Source organism: Elaeis guineensis, chromosome 7 (genome assembly GCF_000442705.2).
Source record: "Elaeis guineensis isolate ETL-2024a chromosome 7, EG11, whole genome shotgun sequence".
NCBI lineage: Eukaryota > Viridiplantae > Streptophyta > Magnoliopsida > Arecales > Arecaceae > Elaeis > Elaeis guineensis.
In genome coordinates, this window is record NC_025999.2 from 4,481,378 (window position 1) to 4,506,836 (window position 25,459).

At 45.9% G+C, this 25,459-nt stretch overlaps 2 protein-coding genes across 3 annotated transcripts; both read right to left on the bottom strand.

Moving 5' to 3' along the window:
• Positions 1 to 218: 218 nt before the first annotated feature.
• LOC105049206 (ruBisCO large subunit-binding protein subunit alpha) lies at positions 219 to 7,774 on the bottom strand. Of its 2 annotated transcripts, none has more exons than XM_010928775.4 (9): positions 7,620 to 7,774; positions 7,360 to 7,534; positions 5,995 to 6,116; positions 5,689 to 5,896; positions 5,453 to 5,598; positions 5,076 to 5,382; positions 4,382 to 4,632; positions 3,894 to 4,094; positions 219 to 737 (listed from the first exon to the last, which is right to left on the bottom strand). In XM_010928775.4, exons 1-9 carry the CDS (start codon positions 7,674 to 7,676, stop codon positions 450 to 452), a joined length of 1,755 nt encoding a protein of 584 aa, XP_010927077.1. In that variant the 5' UTR covers positions 7,677 to 7,774; the 3' UTR covers positions 219 to 449. The 2 variants fall into 2 exon arrangements, with proteins under 2 accessions (XP_010927077.1, XP_010927079.1); XM_010928777.4 differs by having other exon boundaries at positions 573 to 778.
• Positions 7,775 to 9,531: 1,757 nt separating this feature from the next.
• On the bottom strand, positions 9,532 to 24,876 carry LOC105049207 (glycine cleavage system H protein 2, mitochondrial). Its single transcript, XM_073260657.1, has 4 exons — positions 24,627 to 24,876; positions 11,093 to 11,181; positions 10,604 to 10,774; positions 9,532 to 9,909 (listed from the first exon to the last, which is right to left on the bottom strand). The coding sequence occupies exons 1-4, from the start codon at positions 24,703 to 24,705 to the stop codon at positions 9,781 to 9,783; spliced, it is 468 nt and encodes a 155-aa protein (XP_073116758.1). The 5' UTR covers positions 24,706 to 24,876; the 3' UTR covers positions 9,532 to 9,780.
• Between the last annotated feature and the right edge of the window lie 583 nt (positions 24,877 to 25,459).

A 25,459-nucleotide genomic window follows, 5' to 3' on the forward strand; every position in this document is an offset into this window, starting at 1 on the left:
GATTTCTCGGACCTTCAAACACCTGTTCTGTCATTACTGCTCAAAAACACTGTTAAAAGCTCTCTAAAACTTGTTGTTAGTTATATGTACAAAATAAAAGCCCTTAGAGTTGCCTGATCTTTTCCTAGGAGGTCATGACACATTTCTGATGAAGAATGCCTCCAGGCAGAGAAAATACTAGGTTATGACCAGCAGTAAACAGGTGGCATCCTCAGAGAGCCATATCTTCAGAAAAGAACACCTGTTAGAAGTCGAAGTTGACGACACTCTCAGAAGCAACTTTTATCAGTACAGGCAAATGTTCCAACCTCCGGCATTATGTCATCCTTCAGGGAATCAATAAACAGAGCAGCAAGCATTTCCAGTCTGGCTTCAACATATCTGACAAACTCTGCTTTCTGCTGGTTCAATGGCTATCTTCTGAGTTCTCATCCGTATATCCCCTAAAGCTATGGAGTAATTCCAGGAACCAAAGGCACGACAGGCTTTGGCTTCTTTATTTTATCTACCATGACTGCTTGGGTCATTAGAACTATCCCAGCTATAGAAGCTGCATTCTGGAGCGCACACCTTGAAACTTTGCATGGATCTACGACACCAGATTTGAGAAGGTCTTCAAACTCATTGGTCATTGCATTATAGCCAATCTGCCAGGCACAAGAGAGAAGCTTTTCCACAATGACTGAACCATCAACTCCTGCATTGCTGGCTATTGATGAGGCTGGTACAAGGAGTGCCTAAAGGTCCAGAAAGCCCTTAAGTTACAATGCACATTCATCTGGAAGAACTACAACCTCAATGTCACATACCAGATTCAGTGGTTACTAGTATTTCTAGGAACATATTGCAAGCCTTAGTGAGATATAATTTCAACAGTGACAGTAAATAAAACTTTCAAAGCATATGATGACTGAAACAGTATAACATGGTTTACCTATAACAGTGATGCTAACTAGCAGTTCTCATTATAAGTAATAAATGACTACTCAAGCCGAATTTTTTACCATACAATCCTTTGATGCGCATTTATGTGTCTTCTGTGTCAATCAATGTTGATGATAAGAAGATACCATAAGGTCAAATGGAAACGTTAATTATTAGATGGCATCAAAGAACATTCAGTCAGTTGAGCTATTAGCCAGAAAAGATAGACTTGGTATGGAAAAGAAATGGAGGGGCAAAATGGCCAGGTATGTCAGAATCTCCTCTCAAGATATGTGGGATCATCATTTCAATTTCAATTTCAAGATTTTTATCTTTGCAAAGAGGCCAACATTGCTGACAGGTTCGCAAAGAGAGGCAACCAGACAAGCATCGGCAGCTGTGGCTAAGATTTCATGCAAGAACTCATGGAATTAACTCACATGGACCTCACAACAATTTGTATTGTGCATGTAAATGAGATTCAATCTAAGTCTTTTTGGGGAAAAAAGAACAAGAAAGATGCATTACTGGACCACAGTTTAGGTGAATTTGCCTAGTTAATATTATATAATAAAGTGCAAGAAGGTTGAATCCCTGGTGGTTTTAATCCTATTATATATGATCCAGATCACAATAGATTAAAGCATAAACCAATTTATGTTTTGTAATAGAATATATTAAACACATGTCAGTAAAGGAATACAGCCCCCAAGATGATGAACTATTGATGGCAAGAAATTGGTTTTATGTGAAAGAAGATAACATGGAATTCTGTATATGCATGTACATATATATGCCTATCTCTCTAATAGTAATTTACATGAAGGGCTAGATTTTCAAAATCTTAGGGTCCGTTTGGTTGGGGTCTGTCCGATTGTGGGGTAATCTAATGATAACTAGAAATCATTTATCTAAAAAAATGATTACAGAGGAAAATAATTTTTATAATGTTTGGTTGGTAGAAAAATTACCTCGGAAAATGATATTACAAAAAGATCACTATATTTGGTTGGAGATAACACTACATAGGAATATGATAGAATTTACAAATATGCCCATTAACATAAAATAATTTTTTAATATTCTCATCTCCAATTAATTTTTATATAATGACTATAATCACCACCACCTATTGGCAATATTTTTGTCAAGTATGGATTACCATTACTCAGAAATTTATCAAATACCAACCCCTCAATGGTATTTGTTTTACCTTCTCTCTCTAGAAAAATCAATTTTTTTTACCATCTCTCTCTTCCATTTTTCACACCAAATATGATAATCTGATATGAGATATATTTTCCCACACCAAATTAATCCCAACCAAATGGACATCTTAGTTTTTTCATAAAATCTAAAAGAGTTGACATGTTTCTCACTTATACAATTTTGTTTAATCTTGCAATTTTAGTTTGAATTCGAGATCCACCAAGGTGTCAGAATGCATTTCACTGATTCGATGAAATGTCTGGTATATTTCATCGGGGTATCATCCCATCATTCCCATAAGTTTCTTACACATACTTCCCACTGCGATTCACGATCGTTCCAAGTTTAGCACCATGCAAATTAAATGGAGCCTGGACAGGCACCAAGAACAGCACTCGATACCCATAACCAAAGCAGTCTATATTGTAAACTAAAAAAAGAGAGGCATCCCTAACTCCTTTTCTAAGCTAATGTGCTAGAGTGAACAGTACAGTTGCAGACCTGGCTACTCAAACACAACTAGAAACAAGAGTTGACACTCATTGGCCAAGTTGACTTGTCTCGAATTCTTTGGAAATGTGAAAGAGGTGAGCGAATTTACCATTACTAGATGCCAATTGCATAAAATAGTATCTTACAGCAAAGTTACGCCAAAGTGGCACTCAAAAAGTAGGACATAAACACTATAGATGAAGGTGGAGGCTTTTTTGTTGGAGTAATAACTTAGAAGTTGTGCATTGAATATCAAGTATCTTTAACTATCATAAACATTGCCATGGCCCACCAAGTCTGAGTATTTACCCGATGATATAAAAGTTAAAAGCTTCAGATGATCTTGTCCATGTAACAAACTCCAATACTAAGGAAATTACTTCCGAAGGAAATCAAAATCTCGGTGTTGGATATTGAGGGTTATCAGATTAATGCAATTCCTAGTTCTGATTATCTCAGACCACTCAAATTCAATGTGAAATAACAAGCAACACATACAAAACATAATGAGGATTATCTTATTTGACAAATATATCAATATAACCATTTTAATATAGAAAAAAAAACAGGGCATGGCCACAGCCCTACTGTCTTCACATTCACACACATGCCAGTTACATGGAAGGAGGCCGGTTTCTCGGAGTCATTGGACATTGTAATGGACATGCATGCAGATGAGAAAGCTTGGGATTGATTATCACATGTGGCACTGTAATGTTCTTGTAAAGTGCACTTTTATAACATCATAGCTAGGTTTCTGATACATAGTTTAAACATGAAAATAAATCATCTTAATCTAGTTTTGACCTGCCATATGTGTGACTTATCAGCATGTATTTAAGTGGACTACTGTGTCATCCATATTTGTGCAGCACTGCTATGGCAACAATGGTTCGTATCAGGAACCAAACAAACACACACTAAATGCTGCAAAATCATAATTCTTAACTAATACATGCCTCAAGTTCCAGATGGGAAAAGAAATATTAGTGATGTGCTCCACATCATGTATAGGATCACAATTTAATGTTCCAAATATGAGGTCCAACAAGGTCAATGTTTTCCAAAAAACACATGCAATCACTCCCATGCTACATAATACTATTTTTAGGCTATACTGTATTCTTTATGTGTAGGCTATACTGTGTTCTTTATGTGTAAAAAAATCTAAGCAGAAAAAAACAGTAATAGGTACACTTTTGGAGGCACTTTTCTTAAGAATTGAGTAAAATGACATAATGTATGTGACAATTAAGAAGAAACTAGACCTTTCCAACTATGTCAGCACCAATCTTCTCTTCCGGGTCATCAATCAGATGCACTATGGTGGGAATATGCTTTGATAACTGGACCAATGTCGCCCCTCCACCTGGTGCTATACCCTCATCTATGGCAGCAGAAGTCGCGTTCTTCGCATCCTCGATTCTAAGTTTCCTGTCCTCAAGTTCCGCCTCAGTGGGTGCCCCTACCTATGTATCATTTGCACCTTCAGAATCCAGAGCAATGCCCTAACAAGTATCTCAATAGTTTGACTTTTACATGATGCGGCAGATAAATAAACAAATACATATATAAGTAATAATGAGATAACAGTATTGCATTGAAGTTCTTCACCCAGTTTCAAGCACCTGTAGTAGATATTCAGAAAATTGAGATGGCAGCAAACTGATATATTCCAGCACAAACATGTGCTATAGACAATTAAGTTCTCTGAATTATGCAAGTAGTTTGAGGTAGAGAGAAGAAAACAGCAGACCTTGATCACAGCTACACCACTTGAGAGTTTTGCTATCCTCTCAGAAAGCTTCCTTGCTAGGTAGGAACTATCTGTTTCAGTCAAATCTTTCTTTATTTGTAAAATTCTTGCCTGAATCTCAGCTCTCATAGATGGGTCAGCAACAATGGTTGTTGAGTTACTTGTTATAGTTATCTTCTGAGCAACACCTAGCTGGTCTGAAGTTACACCTCTAAGCATCAAGCCCAAGTCACTAGAAACAAAATCAGCACCTGTGTTTTCCGCAAAGTGTAAGCACAAGTAAAATCTGAAGTTCAGATTAGTTACCAAGCAACTTGTATACCAAAAATTAAGACAGTTACTCATAAATGCATGAGGTGAACAAGCATCAAAATTTACAACACCATGGGACCAGCAGCATGACAAACATCAAGCAGCGAGCTTTGGAACTCAATGAAACAAGCAAGCTGCAGTTTGTAGCATAAAACTACTGTTCCAAGAAGTAAATGCTTTTAAACACCGTATAAATCATGCATTTTGATTGCTGCACAAGTTCCAGATCAATCTCTTAGCAGACTAGGCATGTGCACAAATTCTTAAAATGAAAAATTCTATTTCCTTTAGATCTTAGGCTTAATGATAGTCTGCCACCAGAAAAAAAAGCGGAAAATACTCCAGGAAAGTAGTTACATAGCAAAAGTGCATGAAGGTTCACCTGTCATAAGAGCAATATCTTGCAGATGAGCTTTCTTTGCTTCCCCAAACCCTGGACACTTGACAGCTGCGACATTTAATATTCCTCTCAGCTTGTTAAGGACCAATGTTGCCAGCACCTCACTTGAGATATCCTCAGCAATAATTAATAGAGGAACACTCAGTTGAGTGGTCTTTTCTAACAGAGGGATGATGTCTTTAACATTTGTCACCTTTTGATCAGTTACTAGAACTTTAGCATTCTGAAACTCCACAATTGATTTATCCTGATTTGTGATGAAGTGCGGTGACATGTAGCCTTTGTCTATCTGAAAAAATCATAAATAGCCATAATGATAAAAAAAATTAAAAGAAATTATAAAGATTCATTTCGATTACCTTCATTCCTTCCTGAACCTCAATAACAGTATCAAAAGATGATGATGATTCAATTGTGATCACTCCATCAGGACCAATCTGATCTATAGCCTCAGAGATAAGACTCCCAATAAAATCATCGTTGCCAGCAGAGATTGCAGCTACAGCTGGACAAAAAATAAATAAATAAATAAAGTTAACAGTTTCATGAATTTGTGGTTCTTTCCTAGAAATCCATTAACAAAAGAAAAGACAACCTTTTATATCCTCCTTCCCGCTTATAGGACTGCATTTGCTCCTCAAGATTTTGATCAGTTCACAAACAGCTTTATCAATACCCTTTTTTAGAGAAACTGGGTTAGCCCCAGAAGCCACAGCCAACAATCCTAACTTGATCATTTCTCGAGCCAAAACAATTGCCGTGGTGCTCCCATCACCAGCAGAGTCATTTGTCTTGCATGCTACCTGTTCCATAAAATCCAGTAGACAGAAGCAGCAACTTAGAAAAATTTTACATGGAAAAAGCTATCTATATGCCGAGCAAAACATGCTGGATGAATAACCTCTTGAATTAGCATTGCCCCAGCATTTTCAATTGCATCTGAAAGTTCAATAGCCCGAGCAATTGTAACCCCATCATTAATTACTTTGGGCACTCCTGGTTCATCAAGGACAACATTACGCCCTGCATGGATAGCCTTGAAGATAGTTAGACAGATTGAACAATAATGATGTCAAAAAAGGACTATGTACTTTTTCAAAACAAATGAACTTTTATAAGCCATAGTACTAACATATGACCATCTAAAAGTAACCAAGGCCCATGGCCAATTACATGATGAACAAGCTGACAGTTTCAATTATGACAACTACCAGACTTTTCATCAGTTTTTCACCCCACTGAACTTCATAACCAATGAAACATGATAATTTTTCAAAACATTCATCTCAGATGAAGTTGATGGAATAAGTGATAGTTATTGGAGTGTACAAAGAGGGCTGACAGTTACCAATGTAAAACATTCATCCATACATGGAAGACAGCAGGACTCATTTCTTTTTTTAAAAAAAAAAAGAAAGAAAAAATTTTGCCGGCCTGGAAGAAAACAAAGTCTGTATCTAGAACTTACAATCCCATTTCTAGAATTCATTTTCCACCAATGAAAGGGAGATTCTGGAATAGTTGGCTTATCTAGGAACTACATGACTCGCCTACGATGATCTACTTGATGACTTTGTACACAACCAAAAGACAAAATATTTTGTACGGAAAGAAAGACAAAAGAAAGTTATGATCTGGTTTATGATGTAATGAACAGCACACAAGTAACATAACCAATTGACAATACTCAAAGGTATGTTCCCTGAGTCTTGAATGAACATCAATTCACTCTCTCCATCTGTAAAAAGGATATAGCAAAATGAGATTGGAGCGTTAACATAGACCTCATATGCTTGCATAAAAGGAATGACCCAAATTGTATCATGTTACTACCTCACATTGCGATCTAAAGGTCAGTAATTTAGGGACTTTTTTGATTATTGAAGAAGAGAGTAGCAGAAGAGAAATCCAAATACCTTTACATACCCCCCCCCCACCTCTTCACCCAAAAAAAAAAAAAAATTTCTTATATTGGAATGTGGACATAAATACATAATACTCTGATTATTTTCAGGTTTAATGCCACCCTACTTCTATGATGGAAAGACTTGCAACAGCGATAGGGTTAGGGAGAGTTGGTAGCCTTAAAAAGTACATGCTCTCAAGAACTTGAATTCTACGAGCAGGGACAAAAATTTTTGCTACCAGGAAAATGTTGAATGATAACTAAAAGTTACATTAAACAAGATTAAGAGGATATTCGTCAATAGACAATAGCACTTGAATAGATTAACAGCAACAAGAAAAGAATCCAACGTTGTCATACCTTTGGGTCCCAAGGTCACGGCGACAGCGTTGGCGAGCTTATCTATACCAGTTTGTAACGTTTTTCTGCAATCGTTGCCAAAAGATATCCTCTTTGGACCTGCTCTCACTCGAAAACTCCTCCCCAAACATAGATTTCTCGATGGTATTGGAACCCTCTTAGACTCCCAACGGCTCTGCGAAGAAAACCATAGAATTTGTTCAGAGAGAGAGAAGAAACGTTAAGAGAAGGAGAGGACGAAGAGAAAGAGGAGTACTGACGGTGGAAGAGAGGCCTTGGGGCGAGAAGATGAGTGAGGAGGAAGAGGAGAGAGACATCTGAGAAGCGCCGGAGGGTTTAGAGAGGCTTTTGGGTTTTGGGAGGAAAAGATGGGGTTTTTACCAGGGGGTTTTCTATTAAAGACCTTTGCATTAATCAGTTGGTTATGGGTGTTAAATTTATTCATTATATTAATTCATAAAATCATGTTTTATTCTAAATAGAAACTACGAATTTTCTATTTTATATGATGACCATCGTCATTGAAACATTGCTTTATTTCAAGAAAAATCCAAGCGGAGATCGGAAGGGGCAAAAAATGGTTATTACTGGGGAATGTCTCACTTTCTTAATAATGTTATGTTATGGTGCCTGTTTAGTTCATTTTGGTCATTTCCAAGTTCATAATTTATTGTTAGCTTTTTTTTTTCTTTTGTTTTTCGAAGAATCAGGTACATTTGGTAGGAGATGATAATCTAGTTAAATATCAAGATTTATTATTTTGATTCACAATAAGCTTATCAAAATATGGTTCCAAGTTTATTAGGATTGCATGATAGAAATAATATAGAAATATTTTAGAAGATTTGTAAAGAATAAACAAATAGAAATTAGCAAAATGAATTAACTTTGATCAAAATTTATAATCTACTCATCTTGTCGTACTGGATTACTATGTTTTGTGCGGTTTTATGTCAAACTAATCAGCAATTTGCTCGTATGTCATGAGTGAAAAAAGTGGATTTCCATTTTAACTAGTGTTTAAGACATCCAAGGTACAAGTTTTGAAAACTCCCGGACATACAAGTGGATGCCAAGAAACTTTGGCCCTAGGAGACAAGTTTTTCTTTGGCCTAAAGCAAACTTTATAGCAATGCAAATTTATGTGAAGAAAACCAACCAAAGAAAATGGGAGGCTGCATAATGGATTTTTTTTCAGGATGGTTAAATATGTTACCATGAGCTTTTAAATGATTTTTTAGCCACCCTTGTTGCCATTTGACATTTCTGCTCAACATGAGTTCGAAGAGCTAGAGAGGAATTTATTTCTGCCCTTTATGCCAATGATTTTGAGTATTTAGAGATCAGCTTAGCATCAAATTTTATTTGGATTCCTAATCATATATGCTCGATATCTCTAGATGGCTGGAAAGGGCTGAAGAGGAGGTTGTGATACCAGTCATGAGATTTTTGGACACTGATGGTCACCTGAGGAGTTCAGCTTTCTCAAAAAGCACAGGGACCGAGATCTTGATAGCCTCCGCTTCATGTCTCAAGTAGAAGAGCAAGGCCTCCAGATAGGTCAATGCCATCTAGGTGCTGGATATCATTCTCCATCCATGAAACATTACCACATCATCAAAGTGTGCGGCTGTTCTCTTAAGTTTTGATTAGCCAATTCGGGTCTAATTTTGTAATAACCTATTAGAGAATTGAGTTTCAAATTTGGAACATTTTGGGTTTAACTTTTTTCTAAAAACCAGATTCTGTACACTGGCAGGCCTAGGTAGATATGTCTGTGTGTTTATATGAGTATTTCCATGCCTTTGTTTCACTTCTCAGTATTACACCAAGTTTGGGAGCACCCAAGTCCATGAAAAGCCTCCCCAGCCACTAACGTATATTACTCAACTTGGACGTGAATTACGTCATACCGGCAACCTGCTGCCAATCCTCACCCAGCCGATCACCACCATGAAGGCTTCAATGCATTGGTATTTTTCTTAGATATTAGACATGATGAGCTGATTAAAGGCCAAACCATCAAAAATCCAAGGCCCCTTACCAAAGCAGGTCAAGGGTCACCCCACCATAAGCAATAGGTAAACTCCAACTGCAAAAGCTCCAAAACCCTCATTAATAAAACAATGATAAGGACTAGACCAAGAAATCTTCACAATTCACAGCCAATAGTTTTGCATGAAAGATCCTGTTGAAAAGGAATTCGTATTTAAAGGCACCATTAAAAGCAAACGAGTGCAATAGCAATTTACTAAGCTCAAAGGAAAAAAGGATAGAAAGTTTGAGGGTGATTATTCCATACATCAAAGGATCACCACTAGAGCCTGCTAGCACGATGGAGCAATCAGCTTTTGTGAAGCATGAAATGGAGCATTGGTAAAATTCAAACTGCGAATTTTGGTTAGACAAGCTAGAAATGCCTCAATGTTTGGCATCTTCTTCCTCACAGAATTTTGTGTATTGATCAGAGTCCATTAATGAGTTCAACTCGCCTTCATCGCTCATTTTGACCTTTATAATCCATCCATCTTTATATGGGCTTGCATTAACCTGATCCAACAAAAAAGTTATCAAATTATCCTTTAAATATTTTTACTCTTCAACCACAAAAGTCGTAACTGGAACTAGATACAGGTCTATATGAGATATTAGACACATATGCACTTCTTTTCATCATGGCAATGCCACCTTCCACGTTCAAACCCAGCGCATCACCCATGCAACTGGAAGACCCAAAGTCCTGTTGGCCCATAAAACTGCACTCATGGTAAAATAAGCAAGCTTCCAAACACAGGCACCAGCGCAGGCAGCATAAAATCTCCAGAATGCAAATATCGTCGGACAAAGGCCACTAAAACTACTAAGATATATTTGCTTTTCCAGGGAAAAAAACTCAAGAATTCACCAGGCTCCAAAGAGCGAAGGCTTTCAATGGAAAGAACTCAATTTTGTGGGGCCAACAGAAAGCAAAAGAAAATGTAAGCAGCATCTGTGGAGACTTGAATGTCTCTTTTTTTTTTTTTTTTGGTAGAAAATACTTGAATGTCTTTAAAAATGCAGAAATAATTTTAACTTGACCATAAGAATAATATAGAAAAAGATCTTAGAATATATCTTTAAGAAAAATGTCTAAATTTTGAATTAAGGCTACTTTTGCCATGGATGTTGTCAGAAATATATTGTGAAAACTAAGAGAGGAGGCCATCTATTTCATTAATAGAAGAGGCTTTCAGTTAGTACATACCAATCCAGGAGAGTTATTTAGCTCAGAATTAACTTCAACTACTTCTCCAGACACAGGAGAATTGATGTCACTAGTTGCCTTGACACTTTCAACTGCCCCAAAATTCTTTCCCTGTGTCACGTTGGAACCAACTTCAGGCAATTCCACATACACGACATCACCTAAGTGGTCCTGAAAACAAATAACATCATTGAGTTTAGTAGAATAACGAATGAAGCAAAACACTTAACAAAAACTTAAAAATAAAGAAAAATTAGGCAACTAGCAGCAAAGTTTGATGGTTCTATAGCACAGGTGAGATCACTGCACTATTGAAATGACTATGGAAAATATTCCTATACCATAGCTAAATGTGGCAATTTGGCCTTTACCGTGAAGAGATAAAATTCAATAACTGAAAATATTGGCTGATTGTCACTATGTTGCTCGAATAATAAGAATTAAGAAAAAGCACTGTGCCAGAACAACAAAGCTGGTCAAGTATAAAACCTGAGCATGATCTGTTATTCCAACCATTGCAGATGTGCCATCAACCTTAATCCATTCATGTGTGTCAGCATATTTCAAATCCTTCACAACTGCAATTGAATAAAAAACAAATTTAGTATAGGATTGGTTCTGTAACTTTTAAAGCAAGTGCAGCTGTGCAATAAATACTAAATTGTAATTGTCTCTTAACCTTTGCATAATATGTCCATCCAGTACTTGGATTTACAATGCATGTACAGTTAGAATAAATGATAAACATATAATTAAGATATTTTTACCATCCCCCACCCACTTCAAACAGCACAACAAACCATGCAACCGTACTTTGTCTAGTAACTACTAGAAATTCATGATCTGATGGGCCTTCCTAAGAGATCTGTGAGCTATTAGCATACAAATTGTAAAGGGAAACAGAGTTAAAGTGAAGCATTCAAGTTATCATTATACAGTGGAAGGAGTGGTGAGCAAGTCCTGACAGGAAGAGTGCTTGAGAGCCAAAATCCTCTACAGAGTAAACAGTAATGTGATGTACTGACAAACAATTGAATTTGTTCTTCCAGCTGATAAGGAACAAACTAGAATAAGTGCATACATTGGTACCGGAATATCTGTCAATAAACCTTTCAACGCAGTCAACATCTAAGGTCTCCCTAATGTAAATTCATGCACTGGCAATGAACGTTCATAGCTCTCATGATAAATTCTTACGCTATGATATATGTGTGACATAAGGTCTAAAGATAACCAGGGAGATGAGAAACTCACTAGGTAACAACAAGGGGGAGGATCTACAGTAAAAAATAAATAAATAAAGATTTTCAAGGCATGTTTCGGTCATATTTTCCATTAACTACAAATATCTTAGTATAATAAAGCAGGTTTGTTCTCAACGTGACAAAGGCCGACAAAGTGTTGTATCATTGAACAGTAGAAGATTTTTAAATCTTGACAATCGCATGAGCTTATTATGGATCAATTGCCTGGTTAACTCCCATATGCAAAATGAGAACTTGTACCATTATGCTAAAAGAAACATATCATAGTAAAGCATAAGTATGGAAACTTCCTACAGCTTCAATATCATGAAAGGTTCAATGCTGATACTTGCTATATAATTCTTAACTTTGGTTTCTTATGAAGGAAAATATTAAATGAGATATGGACTAAGCTAAGGACGAGCAGCTCATTCACAGCATGTTTTTTTCATGGTACATAATTGTTTCCACAAATAATGTTAATTTGCATTACAAAGTTCAAGGATCTTACACTCTTACCTTTTCAAATACTTGTAACATCTAAAAGGTATTAATGCTCTACCTACCAAAAAAAATTTCAACTTGGCTGCACATCTCAAACTGGGTTCATTTTCCATTTAATATGATTTTTAAATTTGTATTAGATTCAGCTGGTTGGCTGTCTGAAAAGTTACATTTTGCCTGCTATATTTACCAGCATGTTGCATGCAAAAGAATTTACCATTCAAAGTGGCTACGCTGCATACTCGCATTTCTGCTTTTCTGATCTAGCTCTATGAATGACCAATCGACAAGTTGATCACCTGAATTCTGACATATTTCTGTGAATTCTTCAATTTCAATCCAAAAATAGAAGTTTCTGAGTGAACCTGATTTTACTGAAAAGTTTTGCTTCCGATGAAATAAATTCTACTTGTCTTTAGAAGTTTAAATTTCCTAAAAGAAATGGACAGTTCACAATGTCTCATAATGTTTCCACACAAACAATTAGCTTCTTCCACCTCCACCTCCCCCACAAGCCCAAAAAATAAAAAGCTTGGGGTAGCACAGAATGAAGCTCAGACATTTCAGTGCAGTACATGTCCATTTCCAACTTCAGGTATGATTCATTGTATCACAATTGGTTTCCTAATCCTGATATATCTTTGGTGACAGAAGTTTATACCCTAATTTTTCCCAGATTCATTGTATTTGCTGTGCTTACGAACTCTGGGTGAAGGTGTGACTTGCGCCTCTCTCTTCTTCTACCAACCATTCTAAGATTATAGGACCAGAGAAAAACTTTCAATATCCGATTTTGTTGCTGCACTTTTTACTGTTCCCTAACATAACATCTATTCAAAAGGATTCTCAAAAGAAAGTAGAACCAATCATGAGATCACTTCCCAATTCTTTTAAACCTCCATTGCCATGAAATTCTTAATTAGTAACAGCGACCAAAAGAAACCTTTCCCTTCCCCGGCTCATCCCCACTACCACACACACCCATTGAATAAATTATACACCGATAAACATTGCACAAGGAAACAATTTTTCCTGTTAGCTGGAATTAAGAACCATCATCGTAAATGTTGCGGCCAATCCCCTCGTCGCCTGGTCGCCGGGAACGAGCGCCTGCAAAAGAAAGTCCACGCTGACCGGAGGCGGCTCCGGCGGGGACCCTCCGACGGTCAAGTCAGAGAGGAGACCAGGCAACAGTGAAAATGAAGACAGAGAGCTCAATCGAGAGAGAGAAAGAGAGGGAGCAAGCCTGAGAGTTTTCCGGAAGGACCCCTAGCACTGTTGCCTTCCCCGATATATATAGTGGAGCGTGGTATGGCGCCGTCATTAATGGCGCAGACAATTGAAGAATTGTCAATTCACTGTAGACTGTCAGAGTTACCGTGAAGGTGTCACATCGTCGTGGAGCTGTCAAATCGCTAGGGTTGACCCATGCCTTAGGTGGGATAATGCCCCTAGGCGGCAGTGCCGCATGCTGTTGTCAGGACTGGCAGTCTCTGGCAGTAGTACGGCGATTGGAGGAGTCGACCGGCCTTGGGTCGGTGACCAGCTGAGGGGCGTCAGGTGGAGATTCGGACCCTCCGACGGTCAGTCGGGCACATCGTGGGAGTCGGGTATCGGACCCCCTGGTACAGTCGGTCGGGAGAGCCAGAAGGGTCCGTCCGACCGACATATCTTCGGTCGGTCGACAGTCGGTCGGTCGGCCGTTCGGTCGGTCGGTCGGTCCGACCGACATATCTTCGGTCGGTCGGTTGGTCGGGTATGCCCGATTATAAGTCGGCATGAGCAGGGTCGGTCGGTATTCCCCAACAGTTGCCTCCCTCCACTCCTGAGTCGGACGGCGCGCTGGCCGATGTCTTCGTTTGGGCAGTAGCGTCGGGCGAAAAGGAGTGGATCCACTGTGTGTCAAGCTCCGACCGTACCGCGGGTTGATATGATGTCAGGCGTCTCATGAATGCCGGGAGATTCGCTGGCGTCAGATATCCAGTCGGTGCCAGACGTCTCGTCGGTGTCAGACGTCCTGTCGGTGTCAGACGTCCTGACGGTGCCAGACGTTTCGTCCCATCGGGAAGGGAAACCGCCGTTCCCGTCGTCCCTTCGGGGATACGAAACGTCACGGCCTCTGTGCCACGTGGCACGTGGTCATTGGGACGGATCCCTTGGAGCGGATTGAGATGACGTGGCTCAATCTGAGGATGGGTGCGTCGAACCGTCGGGCCAACGGACGGCCCGGATGACGCCACGTGGCGAGATCTGGGGACTTCTCGTTGGTCGCGCCTTCATCTCGACCGTCGGGGGTACTATATATACAGGGTCGCCCATATTCAGTTTTTACCCCCCCGTTACTTTGCTGTCGAGACTCTGCCCACGTAATCCCTCATTCCAGGTACTCTTCTTCGCTTCCCTTCTCCTTAGGAGTTCCATCTTCTTCTTCTATAGGCCATCATCACCTTTTCCACCTCCTCCTTCATTTCCTGTCATTTTTCTCAGTCCATGGCCAGAACGTCTCCACGAGGTGGTCGGTCGGGAGAGCCGACGGACGACACTCGGTCGACCCCGGAGGTGGAGGTCTCTTCACTTTCGGGGCCGAACGTCGATCAGCTCCGGGAGCAATATTGCATCCCGGAGTAGTTTCGGCTCTTCGCCCCTGGTGCCAATGGTCGAGTCAACAGCCCGCCTGAGGGCCAGGTGGCCTTCTATGTGGAGGACCTCCGGGCCAGCCTTCGTTTCTCGATCCCGGAGTTTGTCCGAAACATTCTCGACTATTACGGGCCGTGCCCGGCACAACTCGCGTCGAACTCAGTTCGACTAATAGTCAGCTTTGCTCTTCTGTGTCGGCTTTTGCCGACTGACCCTCGAATCTCCCTCTTTCGAGCCTTATTCGTCCTCCGACCCCACCCTAAAGCCCGAGGGTGGTGGTACTTCAATCCTCGGAAGGGGCTTTCCTTCATCACTGGTCTTCCGTCGTCCATCCACGGATGGAAGAACCAGTTCTTCTTTGCGTCGTCTTCCACCTCTTGGGGGTTCCCCGTCCGTTGGGGAAATCCCCGAACCGAACCGAACGAGAACAGTCGGATGGAAGCCGAAGATCGGGAAGACTTCCACCGGCTAAAAGATATCTCGATGCCGAAGCAGAGGGAGCTCGTCACCGAGCAGGCCCTGTATGACGCCGGCCTCAGCCCGGTCCCTCGCTTAGGTTTGTTTTTCGTTTTTCTTCCCCTTTTTCTTCTTTTCGTTTTTCCTTCATGGCCCTGACCGTTCGTCGTTGTTTGCAGATATGCCGCCGAGATCACGACTAACGGCGGCCGACGTACGCCAGTACGCCGTTCGAAAGAGGCCGGCGCAAGGGGCCGGGCCGTCGCAGCCTCCCAAGAGGCCCCACGCAGCCCCACCGGGCAGATCGACCGGGTCGGGGGCGGACCCCGTCATCGCACTGTCGGCTCCGACAGTGCTCATCGAAGTCCCGTCCGAGAGACCGTCGGGCGAGGGCGGCGCTTCGCCCGAAAGAAGGGCGGCTGAGTCGGTCGATGGAGCGCCGGCCGCCCGGCCGGCAGAGGAGGATCGGGAGGAGGCTCACGAACCCGAGCAACCAGCGCCCGCTGCCGCCGCGCCGTCGGTCGAGACTCGGTAGGGCTCAAGCCTGCCGTCCATCTCTGACGTCAGGGCCTGGGCGCCCGACCGAGAGAAGGCCCCCATGGCATCGGGCGACGAAGGACGATCGGCCGGCGGAGGGTCGACCGACTTCCCACTCCCCGAAGGTGCGTCGGGCCTGGCCAACCACGACTTGGCCAGGAGACTATGCCAGGCGCTCCTTCCTGCCGACATCGAGGCGATGAAAAACCAGCGTGTCTCCGACATGCTGTCTTCGTTCTATCCGATGATGATCCGAGTGAGTTTCTCTCTTCTTTGCCTTCAATGTAGTTTCCGTAAGCTCGGTCTCCTGACGGTCGGTTTTGTTTTGTGCAGCTGGTTTACAACATATCCGAGCTAGAAGTCGAATACCGGAAGTTCGGCGACATGCGCGCGGCTTGGAGAGACAAGATCGCGGCCGCTGAAGCCGACAAGGTCACCCTGGTCGACCAGCTGCAACAGTCGGTCGATCGGGAGGGCCGACTTGAGGGGGAGGTCTCCCGACTTACGGAGGAGGTCTCCCGACTTAAGGGCACCTTGGCGACGTCGGAGTCGGAGCTACAGTCGACCCGAGACGACGCAAAGAAGAAGTCCCGGACCGTCCGTCGGCTTCGGCACGAGCGGGACAGCTTCGCCAAGGAGCTGGAGGCCGACCGCGAGCAGCTCCGAGTAAGTCTCGAAAATCTTGCTAAGGCCGAGGAAGGCCTATCCGTCGCCCAGGCCGACGCGGACATCGCGAGGGCAGAAGCGGAGTCGGCGAAGGAGGCCATGGGTCGGGCCGTCGAAGACTTCCGTGACTCGGAAGAGTACCGAGAAGAGCTTCTGGAGAGCGGCTTCCTTTCGTACCGGGTCGGGTACGAGGATGCTCGAGAAGCCGTTCGAAGCCTGTACCCGAAGCTTGATCTTAGCAGCATAGTTCTGCCGGAGTCGGAGGCCCCAGCTGCGGAGGAGACAGTCGACCCAACGTCGGAGGGCATCACCACCGGGGCGGAAGCCGAAGAAGACGCAGAGCAAGCCACCGAAGATCAAGCGGCCCCGACTGCCGAAGCCATAGCGGGTTCGCCGACCGTCCCCGACCGTCACCTAGTAGAGGAGGCCGACTCCGAAGATTAGTCGATTTTTGTTTTTGCTTTTGCTCCGGCTTGTATTCGGACTTTGGCCTGGCTTTGTAGGCTTATTCTGATCTTCAATGAAATCAAAGTTAAAGTTTTTTGGACTTGAACCTTTTTCCCTCTGCATGTCTTTCTTTTTTTTATGTGTTGTGGAACGCATCGCTAACCCATATAGATTAGTTAGGACGTTCGGTAATTCGCGCCGCCACGAAGGTAGAACAAGTCCCGACTTTAGATCGGCCTTTCGATGGTCGAGGGCCTAAGTCGGGCATCCTTTGCCCGACTGTGAGTCGGGCGTGCTCGTTGTGTCGAAAGCCGACCGACCGCCGGATGAGACTGGTCCGTCGGGTCTCTTCCGACGCGTTCAGTCGGATGTCGCCTGGTGCGTTTAGTCGGGAAAACGATGATAAGTCGGATCCCAATACCCTTGTGTCGGGTATTTACACTGCGCCACATGATACACGGTGGTAAGCCGAATATCTTCCGACCGGCCGTAGCTCGGTCGGTGAGTCGTGAACGTGACAGTGGTTGCTTCGTGTGATAGACGGTGGTAAGCCGAATATCCTTCGACCGGCCGTAGTTCGGTCGGTAAGTCGCGACGGCGGTCGTGCAGGCATTTCGCCTTTCTTTGGTCGGGGCTTAATCGGCAAATTAGCCGATCGTTTGGCCCCAAAGTTCGACCGTAGAAGGAGCGTCAACTCCCGTTGCCGTGGGCGGTTCGGCCCTTGTGAGTGCCTGATACATTGTCGGCGGTCGGGCCGTCGGTCCCACGTGGATATTAAGTCCGAGTCGAGACGTCGGGTCTCGTCCTTTCTGGCGAGTGCCGATCATCAGTCAAAGAGTTAAGACTCCGAATTTTGGAACTGGATTTGCATTCCGAATGAACAGGTACAAAGTTCATTGGTGATACAACTTCAGGTTGTCAGCGTTCCAGGTCCGGGGAATCGGTTTCCCTTCCAGAGTTTCCAATCGGTAAGCTCTCGGTCCGTAGGCGTCGGCTACCTTGTAGGGTCCCTCCCAGTTCGGAGACAATTTTCCCTGATCCGAGGGCTTCGAGACCTCCGCCTTTCTCAAGACCAGGTCTCCAGGTCGAAAGAGCTTTGGCTTTACCCTGGCGTTGTAATATCGGGCCACCTTTTGTCGGTAAGAAGCCATACGAAGTTGTGCCTCGCGTCGGAGCTCGGGCAAGAGGTCCAAGTCGGCCCTCCGACACTCGGAGTTCTCCGGCTCACGGTATTGCTCGACCCTAGTTGATGGCAATCCGATCTCCAGCGGGATCATGACTTCCGTTCCATAGGCCAAGCTGAAAGGTGATTCTCCGATCGGGATATGGGGTGTCGTCCGGTACGCCCACAGGACGGAGTTCAGCTCTTCGACCCAGAGGCTCTTGGCTTCATTCAGTCGGGTTTTGAACCCATGCAATATGGTCCGGTTGGTCACCTCGACCTCGCCGTTAGACTGTGGATGCCCGACCAAGGTTAGTCGGTGTGTGATCTGAAATCTCACGCAGAAGTCTCTAAAGTCCTGGTTATCGAACTGTCGCCCATTGTCGGTGATGATGGTGTTTGGCAGTCCGAACCGAAAGATGATGGATTTCTGTACGAAGTCCTCCATCTTCCGCTCAGTGATTTGTGCTAAGAGTTCGGCCTCCACCCATTTAGTAAAGTAGTCGATCGCGACGACGATGAATTTCCGTTGTCCGGATGCCGGAGGGAAAGGTCCGAGTATGTCGATTCCCCACTGGGCGAAGGGCCACAGGACGATGACCGGAGCGAGCTGGCTGGCGGGTCGGTGTTGTATGTTGGCATACTTCTGGCATGGTTCGCACCTCCGAACCAATTCAGCAGCGTCCTTCTTCATAGTGGGCCAGTAGTAGCCCTGTCGCAGGACTTTGTAAACCAAGAACTTGCCCCCAAGTGATCGCCACAGATCCCTTCATGCACTTCTTGAGGGCAAAGTCCGCGTCGGTCGGCCCCAGACACTTCAGCAAGGGAAGAGAGAATGACCTTTTATACAGTCGGCCGTCGATCATTACGTACTGAGAAGCCGCCCACCGGAGTCATTTGGCCTCCGCAGGATCTTCGAGGGTGGATCCGTCGATCAGGTACTGAGCGATCGGGTCCATCCAGCTCGGCTCCGCCGCCAATTGCAGCACCTCTTCGATCTGGTCGACGCTCGGCCGTTCAAGATTTTCCACGAACGTCCGGCCCAAGGCGCAGTAGTCGGACGTCGCGAGCCTGGAGAGCGCGTCGGCTCGAGCATTTTCCGCTCTGGGGATGTGGGAGATCTCGAAGTATTCGAAGGGCGCCACGAGATCTTTTACTTTTTGGTGGTATTTGGCTATGGTCGGATCTCGTGTTTCGAACTCGCCTTTGATCTATCCAACGATCAGTTGAGAGTCGGAGAAGACTTTGAGTCGGTCTATCCCGAGCTCCAGTGCTAATTTCAAACCCGCGACGAGCGCCTCGTACTCGGCCTGATTGTTGGAGGCCTTGAAGTCGAATCGGAGGGCGTGCTCAGTGACCACCCCCTCCGAGTTGGTGAGCAGGAAACCGGCCCCGCTCCCTTGAGCGTTGGAAACCCCGTCGATGTGCAATACCCAGGCCGAATCGGGGTCACAGTCGGAGGTCCCGACCTCCATGGGGCTCCCCTCCCCCGACGGTAGGTCGGTCGTCGGGCATTCGGCGATGAAGTCGGCCAGAACCTGAGCTTTGAGGGCAGGTCGTGGCCGGTACTGGATGTCAAATTCGCTCAGCCTTACAACCCATTTCGCCAGCCGTCCTGATGTGTCAGGGCGGTGCAAGATGGCTCTCAGGGGCTGGTCGGTGAGGACCACGATGGCGTGTGCCTGGAAGTACGGACGGAGTCGCTGTGCCGAAATGACTAGAGCGAAAATTATTTTCTCTGCTTTCGAGTACCGAGTCTCAGCTTCGTGGAGCACCTTGCTGACGTAATATATCGGTTGGTGAACCCGGTTCTCGTTCTCTCGGACGAGCACCGAACTAACCGCCTCCGGAGACGTAGCCAGGTAAAGGTACAGGACCTCCCCGACCTCCGGTCTCACTAGGAGTGGCGGAGAGGCCAGGTACCTCTTCAGTTCCTCGAAGGCTTGCCTGCACTCGTCCGGCCAAGAAAACTGCTTGGCTTGTCGCAAGGTCTTGAAGAACGGGAGGCATCTCTCAACCGACCGAGAAATGAATCGGCTGAGCGCGATGATCCTTCCGTTGAGCTGCTGCACCTTCTTCTTGGTGTCCGGGTGTCGCATGTCGATGATGGCCCTGATCTTCTCGGAATTAGCCTCAATTCTCCGCTGTGAGACGAGGAATCCTAGGAACTTCCCCGAGGTCACCCCGAAGGCGCACTTGATCGGGTTCAGCTTCATCCGATGTCATCGTAGAGTGCGGAAGGTTTCTTCGAGATCTCGGACATGATCCGAAATTTGAGCACTCTTTACCAGCATGTCGTCGACGTACACTTCCATGTTGCGCCCGATCTGATCTTTAAAGACCTTGTTGACCAGCCGTTGGTAGGTGGCGCCTGCGTTTTTCAGTCCGAACGGCATTACTCTGTAGCAGTAGAGGCCCTTGGCGGTCACGAAGGCGGTGTGTTCCTCGTCTTCGGACGCCATCCGGATCTGGTTGTACCCTGCAAAGGCGTTCATAAAGCTGAACAGTCGATAGCCGGACGTCGCATCCACTAGCTGGTCGATCTTTGGTAGCGGAAACTATCCTTCGGACAGGCCCGATTCAAATCGGTGTAGTCGATGCAGATCCTCCACTTCTCGTTGGCTTTTTTCACCATCACGACGTTGGCGAGCCAATCGGGATAAGTGGTTTCCCTGATGGAGCCTGCCTCGAGCAGCTTATCCACCTCCTCATCGATGGCCTTCTGTCTTTCTGGAGCGAAAGATCTTTTCTTCTGCCTCACCGGCCTCATTGACGGGTCGTCGTTGAGTCGATGGGTCATCGTCTCCGGAGGAATTCCCGGCATATCCACCGCCGACCAAGCGAATACGTCGGTATTTGCCTTCAGTAGCTCTGCCAAATGTTGCCGCTCGGGGTTGGATAATTGAGACCCGACCCACACCTTTTGGTCGGGGTTCCCTGCTATCGCGATGGGAACGAGCCGTTCGGCCGGCTCGCCCCGCTCTTCTTCCTCCCGTTGGTCCAGCTTATCGGCCGTCGGGGGGCCTTTCGATTCGTCGCTTTGAGCGGAGATCTGAAAGCATCGACGGGCGAGGTGTTGATCTCCGCGCATCTCTCCGACTCCGTTTTTGGTCGGAAACCGGACCAAGAGATGGTACGTCGAGACAACCGCCTTGAGGGCGTTTAGTCCGAGTCTTCCAAGTATGGCGTTGTAGGCCGAAGGCACCTGGACGACCGCAAAAGTCAAATGGACTGTACTTTGTCGTGGTTCGGTACCGACCGTCACGGGCAGAGTGACTTCTCCTTCCGTTGTGACTGCGTCTCCGACGAAGCCTACCAGGGCGTAGAGACTCTCTTGAGTCGGTCTGTCGATAGTCGCATCCGGAAGAAGGTCGAGTAAAACAAAATGTTCGTCGAACTTCCATTATCTATAAAAAATTTTTTACATCATAGTTTGCTATTATTGCCGAGACAACAACAGCGTTGTCGTGGGGGTTTGGATGCCCCGAACATCTTCCTCCGTAAAGGTAATTACATCGTCCGAGCGCGGCCTCTTCGTCGGCTTCCCTCCAGCAGACGTCCCGGGCCAAGTCGTTTGGAAATCATATTGATGACCCCAGCCGTCGGCTGATTAGTCGTCGCTTCCTCAGTCGGTTGGGGTCGTCGGTCGGCGACTGATTGAGTCGGCGGATTCCTCCGAAATTTATCAAGATATCTCAGCGGATGAGAGCTTCGTTCTCATCCTTAAGCTGGATGCATTGCTCGGTATTGTGGCCGTGGCCCCGGTGGAACCGGCAATACTTCCGTCGGTCGAGGCCCTTTGCCTTCAGAGGCGGAGGCCGTCGCAGGTACTCTTCCCCTTCGATTTCCATCAAAATCTGCGTACGAGCAGAGAGGGGAGTGTAGGAATCGTACCTGGGACGTGTCGGCCTTGGGCTCCGCCGGCGGGGCGACCTCTGATCCCGTCGCGGGGGTGAGACCCGACCGTCGGTCGGTGGCCTCTAGGCGCAGCGGGGTCCCGACCCTTCCTCCGCTTCTCCTTCGGGCCCATAGGCTCGGCCAGACGTCGGTCGGAAGCTCCCTCGTCCCACGCCGCATGTACTTGTACGCGCGCTCCAGCAACTCAGCGTACGTTCGGGGGAGGGTTTTGTCTAGGAGTAAGTGAATCGGGATGCCCTCAGCCCCCGTTTCATGGTCGAGATGGCCATGTCTTCGTTGAGGTCCCGGACCTCAATGTGGCCGCGTTGAACCGCGTCACGAAGCGTCGGAGCGTCTCGTTTTCTCCCTGTTTAAGGGAGAAAAGACTGTCCGACGTTCGCGGCGGCTTCCGGCTGGTGCTGAAGTGGGCCACGAAGGAGTGCTCAACTGTCCGAAGGAGTGGATACTCCCCGATCGAAGACCGGAGTACCAGGCTCTGGCAGCTTTACGTAGCGTGGCGGGGAAGCCGATGCAAAGAAGAGCGTCAGTTGCCCCTTAGATCGTCATGAAAGCTTTGTAGCTCTCCAGGTGGTCGACGGGGTCGGTGGAGCCGTCGTAAGCTCCACGTGCGGCATCTTGAACCGACTGGGGATCGATTCGTCGAGGATGAGTCGGGAGAGAGGTTGGGCGGTCTGGAAGTCAACGTCGTTCGAGGACTTCTGCCCGTCCATCTGCAACTGGACAAGCCGACGGTCGATCTCGTCGAACCTGCGTTCGTAGTCGTCGATCCGTCGGTGCTGGGAACCCCAAGAGTAGAGTCTCCGAAAGTCCAAGAGAGAGGCGGACGGCATTTGCGGTCGCTTCTCCTTCCTCGCTCGTTCTAGCTGGGAGGGAGAATACCGTCGGGGCCGATGGGTGTCGCCCACGCCGCCCCTCCTCTCCATGGGAGCGCTGTAGCAGGTGCTCCTGCGGAGGCGACGAAGATCGATGCGGGCGTCGGCGGCTGCTCCTGGAGGGCATCGACGTGCCGCCGGTTGCCCGGCCGGTGATGGCGGCAGCTGGACCGGCTGTTGCTGGAGGCTTTTGACCGCGTCCGTCAGCACGGTCATCTGCCGCATGATTGCCGCAATTTGCGCCTCCATGGTCACCGCGGGGTGTGGAGAACTGGTTCCGCCGCGGGGGTGGAGGAGAGGCTTCTTCCCGGTGGGAAGAATACCTCGCCGAGCCGGTGACCCTCGATCGCTGAGCTCTTGTCTTCGTCATCTCGAATTCCGTGGGACAAAGTACCGTTACGCTGCCTGCGTTGCCCCCCTACCTGGCGCGCCAATCTGTTGCGGCCAATCCCCTCGTCGCCTGGTGCCGGGAACGAGCGCCTGCAAAAAAAAGTCCACGCTGACCGAAGGCGGCTCCGGCGGGACCCTCCGACGGTCAAGTCAGAGAGGAGACTAGGCAACAGTGAAAATGAAGACAGAGAGCTCAATCGAGAGAGAGAAAGAGAGGGAGCATACCTGAGAGTTTTCCGGAATGACCCCTAGCACTGTTGCCTTCCCCGATATATATAGTGGAGCGTGGTATGGCGCCGTCATTAATGGCGCAGATAATTGAAGAATTGTCAATTCACTGTAGACTGTCAGAGTTGCCGTGAAGGTATCACATCGCCGTGGGGCTGTCAAATCGCTAGAGTTGACCCATGCCTTAGATGGGATAATGCCCCTAGCGGCAGTACCGCATGCTATTGTCAGGACTGCAGTCTCTGACAGTAGTACAGCGATTGGAGGAGTCGACCGGCCTTGGGTCGGTGACCAGCTGAGGGCGTCGGGTGGAGATTCGGACCTTCCGACGGTCAATCGGCACGTCGTGGGAGTCGGGTATCGGACCCCTATGCAGTCGGTCGGGAGAGCCGGAAGGTCCGTCCGACCGACATATCTTCGGTCGGTCGACAGTCGGTCGGTCGGCGTCGGTCGGCCGACCGACATATCTTCGGCCGATCGACAGTCGGATCGGGTCGGATATGTCCGATTATAAGTCGACATGACAGGGATCGGTCGGTATTCCCCAACAGTAAAAACACTACGTATGGAGCCCTTAAACTAACTTACGTTAATCTACAACAACAAAAAAAAAAAAATCCCACCAAACTAAATACAAAAAAAATCCCACCAAACTAAATCATAAACCAAAAAGATTAGGAATTTGCCAGAGAAAAACAACAGAAAGATAGAGACAGGTCTAATTCATCATAGATCCACAATAACAGACAATGTAAAACCAAAAAACCAAGTACATCCCATTAAGAAAAATCCAAACTTTAGCTTAGGAACCAACGGATCTTTCTATTTCACGCACTCATGACCGAGATCTAAGAAAGAACAGGACCACCCATTAGTCCATAAACCTCCAAGCAAAAAGCCAAAGGAGGAACGCAAGGGGCTAACGAGCGAACACAGATCAAAAGAGGGCAGCAGAGATTTACCACTGGCAAAACCCCTCGGGAAGGTGGAGATCCTAAGGTACGAGGCGGCTCTCGAAGCCCACAGCAATCTCGCCGCCATGATCTCCGAAAGCTGATACCCTTCTCACGGCTATTGGAGCCAATTCCCTCTACTGAGAATATAAACGGTGAATAAGGAGATCCGGTCCTCCTCCTTATGTGGTACCTACGGATACGATATACATGCACCAAATATCGGATGATATAAACCTATATATCCGAATATATCGGCCGATATCGTAGGAGAAGTGGAGGGGCTTTGGCGGCGGAAGGGGGCGAGAGAAGCCGCGATTGGCTTGGAGGGAGCACTAGTGCACAACCGAGATGGACGGTAGATAATTTCGCCCGCGATCGCCAAAGTAAGGCGGTGATGGTTTACCTAGTTTCACCAGGTGATGCTATACTGCGCTCCGTGGCTAGCAGGGGAATTCGCCGTTTGGAGGTGACAGGAGAACGGAAACCAACGAACGACCAAACCCACCAACCCAAACAAAAACAAAAAAGAGTTGGTGGAGATCCCGCATGAAACATACCCGTGAGAGTCCTTTACATCAATGTTGTCCTTGTGATGTCTCACCACAAACATCTGTTCTAAATCAGATGCTTTGGGTTGAAGTAGCAAATTATCCTATATAACTAGTATTATAGCATATTTTATATGATTAATATTAATATCTTTAAGATAATATCTATATTAAGAGTAATATGATTATTGTTGTATATTATACTATTTAATGCACATGATAAAAATTATTATTATTTAGCAAAATTTTAGACTATACTATTGCTATTTTAAATACTATATTTACATAAAA

Bases quoted from the DNA above. Each gene is read 5' to 3' on its own strand.
- LOC105049207 (XM_073260657.1), bottom strand. From the start codon at position 24,705: ATGGCGGCGAGATTGCTGTGGGCTTCGAGAGCCGCCTCGTACCTTAGG. The intron at 11,182-24,626 runs GTAAATCTCTGC...ATTCAATTGCAG, and splicing joins CCCGAGGGGTTTTGCCAGTG to TTGTGAAGGATTTGAAATAT. The intron at 10,775-11,092 runs GTTTTATACTTG...ATTTGTTTTCAG, and splicing joins GAATAACAGATCATGCTCAG to GACCACTTAGGTGATGTCGT.
- LOC105049206 (XM_010928775.4), bottom strand. From the start codon at position 7,676: ATGTCTCTCTCCTCTTCCTCCTCACTCATCTTCTCGCCCCAAGGCCTC. The intron at 5,897-5,994 runs GTTATTCATCCA...TTTATGGAACAG, and splicing joins GGGCAATGCTAATTCAAGAG to GTAGCATGCAAGACAAATGA. The intron at 5,599-5,688 runs GTTGTCTTTTCT...TTTTTTGTCCAG, and splicing joins CGGGAAGGAGGATATAAAAG to CTGTAGCTGCAATCTCTGCT.